The 14,240-nt window shown below is 55.3% G+C and overlaps 8 protein-coding genes across 8 annotated transcripts; 4 read left to right on the top strand and 4 right to left on the bottom strand.

Moving 5' to 3' along the window:
- Positions 1-90: 90 nt before the first annotated feature.
- Positions 91-3,642, top strand: L969DRAFT_79302 (uncharacterized protein; the record flags this gene model as incomplete). The annotated part of the gene is made up of 6 exons (XM_014709964.1): positions 91-776; positions 829-982; positions 1,037-1,166; positions 1,215-1,483; positions 1,534-3,255; positions 3,296-3,642. Exons 1-6 carry the CDS (start codon positions 147-149, stop codon positions 3,640-3,642), a joined length of 3,252 nt encoding a protein of 1,083 aa, XP_014565450.1. The 5' UTR covers positions 91-146.
- Positions 3,622-4,838, bottom strand: L969DRAFT_66858 (uncharacterized protein; the record flags this gene model as incomplete). Its single annotated transcript, XM_014709963.1, has 7 exons — positions 3,622-3,950; positions 4,006-4,150; positions 4,182-4,342; positions 4,389-4,470; positions 4,531-4,542; positions 4,600-4,669; positions 4,744-4,838. 7 exons carry the CDS (start codon positions 4,836-4,838, stop codon positions 3,736-3,738), a joined length of 780 nt encoding a protein of 259 aa, XP_014565449.1. The 3' UTR covers positions 3,622-3,735.
- An 81-nt stretch (positions 4,839-4,919) lies between these two features.
- On the top strand, positions 4,920-8,011 carry L969DRAFT_54075 (uncharacterized protein; the record flags this gene model as incomplete). Its single annotated transcript, XM_014709962.1, has 6 exons — positions 4,920-5,072; positions 5,130-5,903; positions 5,959-6,216; positions 6,276-6,506; positions 6,556-6,894; positions 6,956-8,011. The coding sequence occupies 6 exons, from the start codon at positions 4,920-4,922 to the stop codon at positions 8,009-8,011; spliced, it is 2,811 nt and encodes a 936-aa protein (XP_014565448.1).
- Positions 8,012-8,558: 547 nt separating this feature from the next.
- L969DRAFT_96896 (uncharacterized protein) lies at positions 8,559-9,931 on the bottom strand (the record flags this gene model as incomplete). The annotated part of the gene is made up of 3 exons (XM_014709961.1): positions 8,559-9,200; positions 9,257-9,772; positions 9,830-9,931. 3 exons carry the CDS (start codon positions 9,929-9,931, stop codon positions 8,559-8,561), a joined length of 1,260 nt encoding a protein of 419 aa, XP_014565447.1.
- Positions 9,592-11,154, top strand: L969DRAFT_90420 (uncharacterized protein). Its single transcript, XM_014709960.1, has 6 exons — positions 9,592-9,774; positions 9,832-10,200; positions 10,262-10,470; positions 10,526-10,595; positions 10,653-10,998; positions 11,052-11,154. Exons 2-5 carry the CDS (start codon positions 10,015-10,017, stop codon positions 10,815-10,817), a joined length of 630 nt encoding a protein of 209 aa, XP_014565446.1. The 5' UTR covers positions 9,592-9,774; positions 9,832-10,014; the 3' UTR covers positions 10,818-10,998; positions 11,052-11,154.
- On the bottom strand, positions 10,914-11,971 carry L969DRAFT_90418 (uncharacterized protein). The gene is made up of 3 exons (XM_014709959.1): positions 11,356-11,971; positions 11,240-11,304; positions 10,914-11,183 (listed from the first exon to the last, which is right to left on the bottom strand). Exons 1-3 carry the CDS (start codon positions 11,591-11,593, stop codon positions 11,013-11,015), a joined length of 474 nt encoding a protein of 157 aa, XP_014565445.1. The 5' UTR covers positions 11,594-11,971; the 3' UTR covers positions 10,914-11,012.
- On the top strand, positions 11,800-13,291 carry L969DRAFT_90414 (uncharacterized protein). Its single transcript, XM_014709958.1, has 5 exons — positions 11,800-11,824; positions 11,892-12,241; positions 12,296-12,820; positions 12,868-13,033; positions 13,084-13,291. The coding sequence occupies exons 2-5, from the start codon at positions 12,205-12,207 to the stop codon at positions 13,187-13,189; spliced, it is 834 nt and encodes a 277-aa protein (XP_014565444.1). The 5' UTR covers positions 11,800-11,824; positions 11,892-12,204; the 3' UTR covers positions 13,190-13,291.
- L969DRAFT_105569 (uncharacterized protein) lies at positions 13,219-14,237 on the bottom strand. The gene is made up of 5 exons (XM_014709957.1): positions 14,001-14,237; positions 13,788-13,949; positions 13,559-13,709; positions 13,437-13,508; positions 13,219-13,386 (listed from the first exon to the last, which is right to left on the bottom strand). The coding sequence occupies exons 1-5, from the start codon at positions 14,171-14,173 to the stop codon at positions 13,348-13,350; spliced, it is 597 nt and encodes a 198-aa protein (XP_014565443.1). The 5' UTR covers positions 14,174-14,237; the 3' UTR covers positions 13,219-13,347.
- Between the last annotated feature and the right edge of the window lie 3 nt (positions 14,238-14,240).

Here is a 14,240-nt window from a genome sequence, read left to right as displayed (position 1 = left end):
CACGCAGCAGCCTCGGTGGATCCCCCAACGTTGGCGCTCGCGGCAGATTTCTCTCAGAATTCTATTGACGCGCTCGAGGTGGAGCGTGTCGATCATAATTTTGTCAAAGCAGCAAATCGCTTTTTAAGCTTGCTCCCACCTCATCGATGGCTACACCTGTAGCCAAGCGACTACGATCAAGCAGTCACAGGCCGATTGATACAGCTCCTGCCGGAGATGCATCTCCCGGCGTCGCTGCAGACGGTCGCTTGAAAGGAAAAGAAAGAGCATCTCCAGAGCCGCCTGTGAACGACTTACCCGTCGACGCCAGCCTTGCGCACGAACAGACAAGCAGCAGGACGTCAGACCGTCATCTCGAGCTAAGACAGGTCGACAAGCGGAGGCTCTTCGCACCGTTTCGGGCCCTTTCGCTCTATTCGAATGACATCCCCTTCGTGTTATTGAGCCGCTCCTCGCCTCATCTGAAGACGCCGGTGTTCAACCTGATCACATGCCTGGGAAGCTCATGGGCAATGTGGGACGTCAAAACGCTCAGCCTCATACTGGCAGGCGAGGATTGTGGCGGCACAATCACTGCGCTTGCTGCAACGACAGATGAGGGAAGCAAAGCGGATGGCGGCGGGGGTGTCTATGCAGCTTTTGCAGTCGACAATGCAGGCCTTCTAAATCACGGATCTGCGAGCAAGAAACATACGGCAGCCAGCTTTGATCCTGATCGGAGCCCAGAAGACCAAACAGGCCAGAATGGCGTGCGGCGATTCTATCGTGGCAAGATCGTGAGAACAGTATCGTGACGCTCTACTAGCACTAAGTCTTGCTTGCGAACAGACTGCTACACTGCCGCTTCCCGTCAAATCACCGCCATCGCAAACGGGCAGAGTCGCAGAGAATGGCATATCGGCTCTCAACATATTTGGCACAACTCTCGTCGGTCTCGCTGAAGACGGCAGGAGTATGTTTGTCTGGGACACACTCATGAATGGTGAGTGGCTGCATCGATGACGATGAAACGATTTCTCATTACACGCCTACGCAGGACTGCATACGACCATCGAATTCCCGGCAGACTTTACCGCGACCAAGCTCGTGCATCCCTCTACGTACATCAACAAGGTCGTTGTTGGGTCGCGCGAAGGCGAGCTTGCTATTTGGAACGTCTCTACAGGGTGCGCAGCTCGTAGCAGAATTTCAGGTCTATGCTGATACGTCGGCAGACAACTGATTCACACATTTGCTTCGACTGAGGTGCGCAATAGCGTGAATCGTCGCAAGAGCGCAGTCACACAGCTCGTTCAATCCCCTGCACTCGATGTATTGGCCATTGGTTTCGAAGACGGCATCGTGACGCTTTTCGACGTCAAGGCGGGCGATCTTCTTGCAGCTGTACAGATGACATCTGCTTCGTCTATGAGCCTAGCTGCTACTGATCAGATGACAGAACGATCCGAGAAGTTATCCATCGCTGGCATCGCTTTCCGTGATGGTACGCTCATGGGGTTCGAGAAACGCATGGTGCTGACGTCGCGCACGCAGACAATGAATCGCATACGATGGCCACAGTTTCACGGTCCGGTGATCTTGCTATTTGGGATCTCAAGAGCGCAGACGACGAAAGCAGTGACGAGGACGATGATGCACCGGCGACCAATCTCGTAAAGCTATTGCACCTGGAGCGTCGAGCTCACGACGATAGTATCGGCGGCGTACAATTCTTGCCGGGTCAGCCTGTCATGATCACAACCGGAGCAGACAACGCGATCAAGCAATGGCTCTTCGACTCTCCACTTTCTCCTCCACGACTCCTCAAGCACCGATCTGGCCATCACAAGCCGCCAAACCTCATACGATATTACGGCGATGACGGCAAAGCGATGCTTTCTGCGGGTCGCGATCAAGCATTGCGATATACTAGCGTGGTGCGAGAGTCACGATCGCATGAGCTCAGCCAGCAAGGCGCTACGAAGAAGGCAGCGCAGCTCGGCAAATCTGCAGATAGTCTCAAACTCGCGACAATATCCAGCATGGCATTTTCGACCGCTCGGGCGTCTGACTGGGACAATGTCCTGACTACTCATCTTTCCTCACCCGCGGCATACTCCTGGAGCGTTCGCAACAAGCGCAAGGGCGCGCATACCCTGTCGAGCACTTCGAAGGGCGTACCCCAGGGCTCCGTTGAAGTGTCTGGCTCAGCTCGATGCGTACATGTTACCGCTTGCGGTCACTTTGGCCTTGTCGGCTACGCTGAACTGGGTCAGGTACTTTGCTGGAATTTGCAGTCTGGCATCTGGCGCAAGGCGTTCCAGATACCTCGCTCCTCTTTGACAAACGGACGAACAAATGCTCGAGCTTTGTCCGTCTCCGGCGTCGCAGTCGACGCACTAAATCAAATTGCAGTAGTCGCAACCCTATCGGGCGATCTACACTTCTTTGACTTTCACACGACAAAGCTCGTCCGCACAACCAAGCTTGCTTCCGGCATCTACCAGATGCTGCTACAGCGCGACAACGGACTGATCGCTGTAGCTTGTGATGATATGATCATCCGTATCGTCGATATCGAGACGATGCGCACCGTCAGAGAATTGTCTGGTTTTCGCGGCCGAGTACTAGATCTGGCATTTTCACCAGATTCTCGCTGGCTCATTGCGTGCTCGCTCGACTACATCATTCGGACTTTCGACTTACCGACTAGCAAAATGATCGACGCCTTCCGTTGCGCGAGTCTTGCTACAAGCCTGACTTTCTCGCCAACAGGCGACTTCCTAGCGACTGCGCACATCGACAGCGTCGGCGTCTTCCTTTGGGCAAATCGAGCACAATTTGCGGAAGTGTCATTGCGGTCTGTCGTCGATGATGAAAGTCCAGAGCTTGTCGGTCTACCGACAGTCAGTGAGGATGCGGCAGAAGGCCTGGATGCGCTAGCGGATGAAGAGGATCAAGCCGCATCAGAGCTAACCCTAGACAAGTATCTCGGCGACGGTCTGGCAACATTGACCCTGATGCCGAGAAGCAAGTGGCAAACGCTTCTCAATCTCGATACGATCAAAAGTCGTAACAAGCCTGTCGAGCCACCCAAAGCACCTGCTCAAGCGCCTTTCTTCCTGCCCACTTTGCCAGGAACGGAGACTCGCTTCGATTTGAGCTCGCAGCTCGGACAGAATGCCACCGATGGAGACGAGATTACGTCTCGCGTCGGTCTACAGACTGCGCAATTTGATAGCGAGTTCGCTCGAAGGCTTACTGAGGATACGCAAGGTCGGCCTTCCACGTTGTGCCGATGCTGATGCTGATGGAGATGCAGGCTTCTTTGCTCATGCCATCAGCCTACCACCTTCGACAATCGACGTCGAAATTCGCAGTCTTTCGCCTGACCAGCTCGTACCTTTCATCAAGCTGTTGACGCAGAGGTTGAGGTCACATCAGGATTTCGAAGCAATTCAGGCGCTTCTAGCAGTCTTCTTGCGAACGCAAGGCGAAAGCATCATCAGCTCGGTGGGTCAAGCAGACGCGATGGAGAAGCAAGCCATCTTGGACGCATTGGACGAGCTCAGACAGGAGCAACGCAAAGGTAACGATCGTATAGGCCGACTGATCGGGTTCAGCCTGGGCGCGCTGGGCTTTGTGCGAAATGTCACCACCTGATTGGCGGACAATGCAATCAATGGCTCAACCGAGTAGCCTCTAGACAGATTCTAGCAGATCAAAGATTTAGCCTTTGTTGAGACAACCAGATATTTAGAGCATACCAGCAATAAGAGCATTGAGCTTGTTGACGCGACTTGCGACACTGAGATCGATGGACTTGTCGCCAAAGTCAACAACGAGGCCTCCTTGCACATTCGGGTTGACTTTGTTGACGACTTTGAGTTGCTTCGCTTTGCTGCCCACTTCGCTCTGCTTGAGCGCCTTTTCGAGCCTAGACTGAAGAGAGGACTCGAGCGGTGTAGCGGCTGTGGCGGCGCCATCGCGTCAGCCAATGCTGCCGAGAGCTTGAACGCGACCTACTCGTCACTGTGATGACGACCTCGCCTCGGTGTGCGCTCATGATCTCCTGGAAGTCCTCGACAACCTTGGCAGCGTCATGCAGTCTTCCGTTCTCGTTGAGGACGTCAAAAAGATTCTTGGTGATATCGTTGGGCGTCTTGCCAGTCTGGAGAAGACGCGTGAAGTCAGTCCATGACTGCATGAGTGAGCCGTCCTCGTCCACCTGCCTTCTTGAAGAGCTCGGTCAATCCGGTCTTCTTCTCCTGGACGGACAACGTCGGGTTGAAGACGACGGCAGAGAGCTTAGCGTCATCCTTGAGCGCCTTTGTGACTGCGGTGAGGTCCGTCTCGACCTGCACTCGTTGCAAGTCAATGCCGCTTCAAGCAGCATCGAGCGGGCGGACTCGCCTGTTTGAGGGTGTCCTCGCTCTTGCGCAGAGCTGCAGAGTAGGCCGCGCCGGCGTACTTGCCCGAGAGACCATTGAGCTGTCCAGACCCCAAGATCGTGTAAGAGGCTTGTCAGTCTCGCACAGCAGCTCGGCAGACCTGGACAGGGATCTGACGTGACAGGGCAGTTCAGGTCATTGATACAGCGTCCATGGGAGGCAGACTCACGGTGATCTTCTTGGCCGACTCGGTGGCATAGCCACGAGTGGCAGACCTGGCCACCGATAGCGCTCCTTGCCTCAACATGGCAGACATTGGCCCGTGCAAGCGAGTGTCGGTGTTTGCTCGAGGCCGTAAGAATGTGGTACTTACTGAATTGCCTTAGCCAGATTTTCTTCGAAAAGCCAGCCGAGCACCGACTCGGTACTCTTCGACGAACCGTGCGGCTCATTCTTGGCTGCTTGCATAGTGTACATCAGCTCGTCAGGCACGTACACCTTGCGCGACATAGTCCAACGAGCTTCACAAGACTGCCGCTCGCGACCAGGATGACGGGCCTTGCATTGGCCAGCAAAAAGGTCAAGCGAGTGATACAAGAGAGCAGCGACGAAGACGGTGACGACGACGTACCGCTTGCGTCTACTCTCGACGTCGCTTCTGCAGCTTCGACCTCGGTAGACGCGCCCAATGAGCGCTCACAGGTACGCGACGGTGTGCCTTGTCGTTGCGAGAGTGTCCTCATGTTTGCTGAACCATAGGGCAAGACACACAAGACAGAGGACTCGGATGATGATGACGACGTACCCATGGCTTCACTGGCCAACGGACACAAGACCGACTCGTCGGCTCAGGATGCCAACGGTATATCCGATGTACCCGATCCTGACACCATGGCACTTGATCCGGCAGACAGAGAAGCTGCAGTCTCGCTCGCCGGGTTCGCTGCCAACGGCAATGCCGCACCCATCGCCACACCAGCCAAGCCGAACCGACGCGCTTCAACCTCTGATAGCAACGCTCAGGCCTCCTCGTCCAAACCCTCAAAGAAACGGAAAGAGAAGGAGATGACGAGCAACGGCAAGACCAACGGTAAGACGAATAAAAAGTCAAAGGGCAAGGCCAAAAAAGAAGAGTCGGATGAAGATGAGATGCCTTCCAGTTCTGCTGCGCCTCCGCCCAAGAAAGCCCGCAAGTCAAAGAAGAAAGAAGACAGCGAGGATGCCGACGAAAAGGCTCTCATCGCCGCTCAAGAGGAGGATGACGAGACTCACGAATGGTGGCTCACTCAGGGCGAAGGTGATGGTGAGATCAAATGGGAAACGCTCGAGCACAACGGCATCCTCTTCCCGCCCGAATATGTCCCCCACGGCGTCAAGATGCTGTACGATGGTCAGCCGGTCGATCTGCCGCCCGAAGCCGAAGAGGTCGCGGGTTTCTTCGGAGCTCTTATCGAGAGCGATCATGCCGAGAATCGTACTTTTGTTGACAATTTCTTTGCCGACTTTCAGGAAGTCCTAAAAGACCATCCACCGGTAAGGCAATGTCTTTCTCAGCGAGCTTGCGCTGAACTACATTGTTGTCGCACAGACGAATGGCATCGACATCCAGGAATTCGATCGCTGTGATTTCCGGCCCATGTTTGAGCACTTTGAACGCGAGAAGGAAGCTCGCAAGTCGATGACCAAGGACCAGAAAGCTAAAGTCAAAGCCGACAAAGAGGCCCTCGAAGAGCCGTATAAGTTCTGTCTGCTCAACGGCCGCAAAGAAAAGGTCGGCAATTTCAGAGTCGAACCGCCCGGATTGTTCCGAGGACGTGGCCAGCACCCCAAGACGGGAAAGCTAAAGGTTCGTAGACTCTGTCCGTTCGCATCTTTCCTCGGCTCAATCAGTCTATCTACCAACAGAAAAGGCTGCAAGCGGAGCAGATCACGCTCAACATTGGGAAAGATGCAAAGGTGCCTGAGCCGCCAGCAGGACACTCGTGGGCCAAGGTAGAGCATGACAATACAGTCACATGGCTTGCTACTTGGCGTGAAAACATCAACGATGCTTTCAAATACGTCTTCCTTGCCGCTGGCAGTTCACTCAAAGGTCAAAGTGACCACAAAAAGTTTGAAAAGGCCCGCGAGCTCAAGGTCGGTCTGCTATCGAATGTGCATATCAGTACTGATCTCGTGTCCGTAGAATCACATTGACCGTATCCGAACGGACTATCGTGCAGAGCTTAAAGCAAAGGAGATGGTCATTCGACAGAGAGCAACCTGCATGTACCTCATCGATATCTTCGCTCTTCGAGCTGGCAACGAGAAAGGCGACGACGAAGCTGATACTGTCGGCTGCTGCTCGCTTCGCTACGAGCACATCACCTTACAGCCGCCCAACATCGTCATCTTTGATTTCTTGGGCAAAGACTCCATTCGCTTCGTGCAAGAAGCGCGTGTTGACGAGCAGGTCTTCAAAAATCTCGTGATCTTCAAGAAAGATCCCAAAACAGATGGCGACCTGCTCTTTGATCGCATGAGTGTGAGTGTCGCACACGATTGCTCTTTGATCGCATGACTGACGGACGAATGGCCATGCACAGACTCTGACGCTCAACAAGCACCTGCGCACCTACATGAACGGCCTATCAGCCAAAGTCTTCCGTACTTACAACGCCTCATCGACGTTCGAGCGCGAACTTGAGAAGACACCGGCAGACGTCAGTGTACCGGACAAGTTGCTCGCCTACAACCGTGCGAACCGACAAGTCGCCATTCTGTGTAACCATCAGCGCTCCGTCAGCAAGACCCACAGCGCTGCCATGGAGAAGCTTGCGGACAAGCTGCGCGCTGTCAAGTTCCAGCGCTACAGGGCACGCGTGGCTTTGGCTAACTTGCAGTCCGAGTCTGGATCGGCGAAGAAGAAGAAGGGCAAAGTGAAAGTCGAAGCCGTCGACAAAGTCGAGGAGAGCGATCTCGACGACGACTGGATGGACAAGCACGAGGTGGAATTACTCGAGAAGGAGAAAGCGAAAGCTCGCCTGAAGTTTGAAAAGGACAACACCAAGCTCGTCGCTGAGGGCGAGAAGCCTCAGGCGGATGCTATACTGCAAAAGCGTCTTGATCATCTCGACTCTGAGCACAAGGACGCTGCGGAAGAGCGAAAGAGCGGTGTCATCTCGAGCAGACTTACCGAAGAGAAGCTCCTGGCTAGCATTGCCAAGCTCACCGAACGGATCGAAGCACAGCGAATGCAGGCTCTCGACAGAGAAGAAGGCAAAGAGGTCTCGCTGACGACTTCCAAGATCAACTACATCGACCCCCGTCTGTCTGTCGTCTGGGCTCGCAAGCACAATGTTCCCATCGAGAAGCTCTTCAGCAAGACGCTGCGCGATAAGTTTCCTTGGGCTATGGCCGTCGAGGATGACTTTGTCCGTCTTCAATGTCTTCTGATGGGACACACGCTGACGAAGCTGGAGCCTGCAGAAATTTTGATCGTCGCCATTGCCTTCCATTGCAGCCTTGGGTTAAAGCGTGTCGCGTCGCGCCTTCGTAGTTTGGCACCTTTGGTCAGACTGACTGCTGAATGCTCTGAAGCGTGTGAGCTATCGCAGCTGAGATGGCAAGCCCGACGCCGGAGAGCGCTGCACAGCGGCTGAGCGACACAAAGCCGATCAAGAATATCTTCAGCAATGACGGCAGCTTTCTGGACAAGTTTAGCAAAGTGACCGCATTGGACGTTCAGCAGCAACGTGAGCGTGAAGCGCTACAACGGTGAGGAACCTGCCCTCCCATCGCACTGGTAGCTGATGTCTGAGGTTGTCTCGCAGGCGGAAGGACCTAGCCAACCGCTTCGTAAGTCTTGCTGCAGCGCTCAATACGCAAGGAGGCTCATAGCGCACGGGATAATCAGAAGAAGCGAGGCAAGGCTAGTGCGCCACCAGCTTTGGATCAGAATGCAAAACGAGCAAAGACAGACTCTTCTGCCAGCCCGCAGCTCAGTGCGCACGAGCAGGCTTACTTGCGCGAAGTTGCCAATGCCAAAGGAGCATCACTCAAAGGTGAGCTCGAGTTTGTCGTGTCAGTATTCGATAGCTCATTCGTCGACAGATCACGGAGAAGGACAGCACTCGCTGTTGCGAGGTTGATGCATACCAATGCGTACAGATGCGGTGTTGTCAATCTAAAGATGTTGTTTGTACATTCTCAAGAGAGCGTCCCGAGCTGGAATGCGCCATCTTGGCTGGCAAGACACCTGACCTCTGTCGATATGGCATCAATGAGGCCAGCAGGCGTGACGTCGAACGCAGGGTTCCAGACCGAGGCTGCTTCTGGCGTGAACATGACCTTGACGACCTTGCCGCTCGATTGACCGTCGCGAAGCACGCCGCTGACAGTCTTTGCTTCTTCTTGGGGTCTCTGCTCTATGACGATGCCCGTGCCGTCTTGCATCTCCATATCTATCGTCGTGAGCGGTGCGGCGATGATGACTTTGGGCCTGGCTTGCTCCGAAGCAACGTGATGACAGAGCAAGGAGATCTGATACGTTGAGATCTTGTTGGCTGTATCGCCGTTTGCTGCGATCCGATCTGCACCTGCGACGAAGCAGTGAATGCGCGGTGTTCCCTCTTTCTTGCCTGCCAACAGGGCGGCAATCGCCGTATCGGGCACCATCGTCGCCGGTATACCCAAGGATAGCAGCTCGAGGGATGTCAGACGAGCACCCTGTTGGTACGGTGCCGTCTGAGCATAAAAGGCGTGCTCTAGTCTGCCTAGCTCGTGAAGCGCAGTGATGACGCCGAGAGCAGTGCCATAATCCGAGGTAGCCAGCGAGCCAGTGTTACAGACCTGCGGATGGTGTGACAGTCAACGTCGAATAGGGCATGAGGGCGACTTGCACGTACGGTCAACACGTTGACCGATTCGTCTGGTTTGAGCGAACCTTCGCGCTCCAGCGTCTCGAGCAGCCAGCGGGCGCCGTTCATGCCTATCCACACGTTGCGCGCAATGTCATCTTGCCAGACCGATTTGCACGTCTTGACGATAGCTTGCACTAGCTGTTCAGCTGGTTCAGACTTGTTCGCTTGCGTCACTCTGCGTATGAGCTTGATAGCAGCAGATAAGTTGACGGCCGTCGGTCGCGAGGAAAGCAAATAGTCGCAGAGTCTGTCTGTCTCTGCGATAAGTCTTGCAGAGGCATCATCGCTGCTTGGCGAGCCGGTCTTGCCGTAGGTGTGTTCGTCTGCCAAGCCTTGATGGCGGGCAAGGCGAAGCAGGTCGAGGGCGAGTCCGAGTGCTGCGAGTGATGCAATGGCGGGCGCTCCTCTGATCTGCATCGACCTGATGGCGTGCCAGGCTTGTTCAGCAGAGGTGATCTTGATCCACTCGATATGGTGGGGCAGCAAGAGCTGGTCTACAATCTGTCCACTGCCAACATCAACGTTGCTCTCAATATTGAATGGCATCTGTCTGCTTGCCTCGACGTAGCCCTTGCCTTCAAACTGGGCGGGGTCGCCGTCTGGCATTCGTATCGCTCGTAGCTTGTCATCTTGCTTGCCGTTCGCTCCCTTGGCTGACATCTTGCCTCCTCCTCCTCCTCCTGATCCTCCTCGGCGGCCAAGGACAGCGCGAGGTTTCTCTGCTGGCGTGCAGTGTCGAGCGTATGAGCTTGTTCGCTCGAGCTGCGTCTGCCTTTCGACTGCGAGGAGGAGCAAAGACGAGCGCAGAGCAGCAGGAGAGGACAGCGCTCCGTCGACGAGTCCTCCGTGGCTTGCTATGGCTCCCCGTCGCCATCTTTGTCGAGGACAACATCGGCTCCGTTGCACGCATCACCGGTCGATCGATGCAGGTCAGCCACCCTGATGACCTCTTCTTCCTACACGCTCAAGCTCATCGACGGTCCGTCTCAGCCTGCTCTGAACCCAGATAGCTCGAGATTGCACGAGGATGTCGTCTTGCTCGATAAATGCTCGGTCTGGTGGTCTGCCTACCAGCGTGGCCAGGTCGTCGTCATGAGATGCCCTATACCGCCCTACGGTACCTCTGTCAAGCGTATCATCGGCTTGCCGGGCGATCTGGTCAAGACGAGACGACCCTATCCCGACCGCTACGTCAAAGTGTGAGTCTGCCTGTCCTGCGCCAGCATGGCCTGCTCAGCTGGGTGCACCCTCCAGACCTGAAGCACACTGCTGGGTGGAAGGCGACGAGTCCTTCCACTCTACAGACTCGAACACTTTTGGACCGGTAAGCGCTCGCTCTCGGCAATGATGCATTGCGACACGATGACACCCAAAAGGACAGATACCCATCAAGCTTATCGATGCGAGAGTGGCCTATATCCTCTGGCCGGGTTCGCGATGGGGTACGGTGATACCCTCTGCTCGTCCCTCTCGCGTCATACACGCCAAGCGAAAGCCGGCATGGGCAGAAGCAGACGAGAGGCGGAGCGCGTTTGCAGATGTCTAGTCAGCTGTCGCGTTCAGCCACACGACTCTGTCTGCTGGCGAGTCTCATAGGCTTTCAGTCGCTCGCGTTTGTCGGCCTCGTTGCGCGCTCGACGCTGCTCTGTTTCGAGCCGTTTGGCCGCTTTGGCTTCCTCGAAAGCCGATCGAGCTGGCGAACCGTCATCCTTGCTGTCCAGCTGGATCTGCGACGAGTATGTCAACTCGCTTCGATGAGTGCGAAGGGACGCAATCTCACAGTCACTGGGCCCCAGTTGACCAGGCTGACGTCCATCATGGCCCCAAACCGGCCGTCTGCGATCTTGCCGTCGTAGGACTGCCCCAGACGAAAGAGCAGCTGCTCATAAAGCGTCTTTGCCTCATTGGGTGCCTGTCCAGCAATATGTCCTGTTCATCCATTGCGTCTTGACTGCATGTCAGGCCTACCATAGCATCGTGAAAGTCTGGCTTGGCTCCCTTTGACGTCAGAGCAAGGAGCGTAAATTGACTGACTACGCCGACAATGATGAGCAGTTGGTACGCGCATCACTCGCCCGGCCTACCGCAGAGCAAGTCACCCTTGATGTCTACGACAGACTGCTTCCACTGTGGACTCTCATCGCTCGCCGTCTCGGGAAAGAGCCGCAGCTTCAAGATTGACTTTGCGATCGATTCCGTATCTTTCGCCGTGTCGTCCCTTGCTACACCAATCAGGCAGAGCAAGCCCTTGCCAATCGATGACACGATCTGTCCGTCCACGCTCACCGATGCGCTCTTTACACGCTGGATGACTGCACGCATCGAGTCGCTCTTCCTCGTCTCTCCTCAAACTATGATCGACTGTAGCGACTGCCCCAGCTCCAGCGATCGCATGCTTTGTCCGTCTTGCCCTGCCGAGGAACGACTATCCCTCGACGCGCTGCCACCTTGTAGTTTGTGCCTCTCTCGGCAACTTTGCCCATCTCTGCTCGCAAACCTCTCTCTCGCTTTGACCTTGACGGTACGAGCAAAGACAAAGCACGAAATCGCAGGGCAGGTCCCAAGCACTCATACCCAACACGAGGCTACATTGACGTTGATCGTCATCCTTTCTCTCCAGCCTTCACTCTCATCGCATATCAACACATTCGTTCACACACCCTGACCTCATCGCAATACGATCACGATGATCCTCTCCCACTTTTTTCTCGCCCTTTGCGTTCTCCTGCCGAGCATCTCGAGCTCGCAAGCTGGCTCGGTACATCGACTGCTCTCCTTCTGCTATAAGGTCTGATCTCACCGCGGTCAGGCTGTCCGTGCTGTCAGTCAGCATATGGGCACTGGTCGTCAGTCTTTCGTTGCCCAGCCTTGACGCGGATACTCACGCTGCGCCAGACACGTATGCCAGTCGACGTCGCAAGCGTCATAGCTACATGAGACGCCTTGCACGCGAGCCTCAGACCACAAAGTGTGAGTGACAGCTTGCGTGACAGGACAGAAACGCACTGATGCAGCACAAAATAGCCAAACGCATTGCTTGCCACCATGCTCGTCGTCAAATCGTCGACCACAGCGTAGCGGACGAGGGCTCCTGGACGGATCCTACCACTTTTACAGCTCCATTTGGCGCACTCGACAAGACCGCCGTGCAAGACGAGACAGACTCGTCCAACACGGCTACCAACGAGACGTCAGATGATGCAGCGCCCGCATGGGACTCTTCTACTTCTAGTACAGCCTCCACTGCGGCCTCTCAGGCTAGCAATGACGGTGAGGAGGAGGAGAAGGATGCTGATGACACCGATGACGACGCAGACGATGCCTCGTCCGGCGGCACAGACACTCAGGCGGAGACGACCCAATCGACTTCAAGCGGGGACAGCGCCAAGACGGTCGATTCTAGCAGTGGGAATGCCGATGACACGCCGCCCGATACTTCTATGAAGACAGTCGTCAAGAAGCATCGCAAGGCGCAGAGATCGGCTCAGTCTATCGTCTCTAGCGTCGGTAGCATTGCCGCCGGACTCTTCTCGGGTGGTCAAGGAACTTGTAAGCTCTCATCTCACGCACGCTATATCTCGCTGAGAAGGCTCCAGACTACTATCAAGAAGGCGCGACAGGCGCATGCGGTACCGCCAATTCGGATTCTGCCATGATTGTCGCCTTGTCTGCCTCACGTTTCCAGCCATCTCACTGTGGCAAATCGGTCAAGGTCACGAATACGGCCAATGGCAAATCCGTCATCGCTACCGTTGCAGATAGGCAAGCTCTAGCGCTTGGCCTGCTACAAGGGTACTGACGGATTAGCGCAGATGTCCTGGATGCGCAGAGAACTCGCTCGACATGAGCACGGGCTCTTATTCTGCCATTGGCGAATTCTCAACCGGCGTTTTGCCCATCTCATGGGGTTGGGCCTAGATCCGAGACATTGCGCGGCACTCCTCGCAGCATACTCAGTCTGGACAACTCTTTCTCTCACACGAGCATGTCAGGTACATGCAAGCGTGTTCTACAACGGTGCAGAATGTGATGCGATCCTCTATGTCATGATGGCGTGGCTACAGGTGAACAGATAGTCATGAGAGCTTCTCCTTGACATACTTGGCCCACTCGTCCTACCAGTGAGAGGCATCAGCGCTGCATGCGTGCAAGTCACGTTGCTCACCTTGCCAAAGCTGCTCGAGACGGACGGATCGACGAGCCCGTCAAGCAACACGGTAGGCGTCACATGAATGCCCTGCTCTGATTGTCAACTATGCCTGTCATGACGAGGAGAATGAACCTCACATTCTGTCGACCGAGCTTGACCTGTAGTTTGAGATCTGCGCCGACCTTGTTGCCACTGTTGCCCTGACCGGTCTTGACGAGATCCAGGAAAGCACTTTCTTCGACGCCAACAGAGTCATGAGCGAGCTTGGCGAGTCTGCGTCTTATCTGACTGCGCTGATCGTCAGTCATCCGCAGGCTTTGTGACCTTTTCGACAGGATCACAGAGAGCTGATAGTCCGCAACTCACGCAAGCGTCTCGTTCTCGACCGCCTCGTCAAAGTATTCTTCTTGGTGCTCCATGAGCGCATAGGCGAATTGCCAGAAAGTTTGAGCGTCATCGACGAGCTTGCTGACTGCTATTGCTGCCTCGTGAACGAGCGTCGACGCGGCGTGCCAGGGCTGGGGAACTCTGCAGAGCTGCTTTCAGGGGACTCCAACCGCTACAGCGGACAGGACTGACTGTCTTATGATGACGGCAACATCTTTGGGCAGTATCGGTAGGAGGTTGTCCCGAACGCCGAGCAATTGCTTCTTGCTGAAGGGACATACAAAGTCGATGTAGAGCTCGATCGAGTGCCGACTGGCAGGGCCGCCCGGCAGTCTATGGAGTGCAAACTGAGGAGCCACAGCCATGCTGTATGCCCAGAGGAGGCCGAAAGTGGTCAGAGCCCGGGTGGATGTCAAGCAGCGGCGGCGGCGG

This window comes from Mixia osmundae (genome assembly GCF_000708205.1).
Source record: "Mixia osmundae IAM 14324 unplaced genomic scaffold scaffold_12, whole genome shotgun sequence".
Taxonomy (NCBI): Eukaryota; Fungi; Basidiomycota; class Mixiomycetes; order Mixiales; family Mixiaceae; genus Mixia; species Mixia osmundae.
This window is presented reverse-complemented; position numbering and strand designations above follow the sequence as displayed.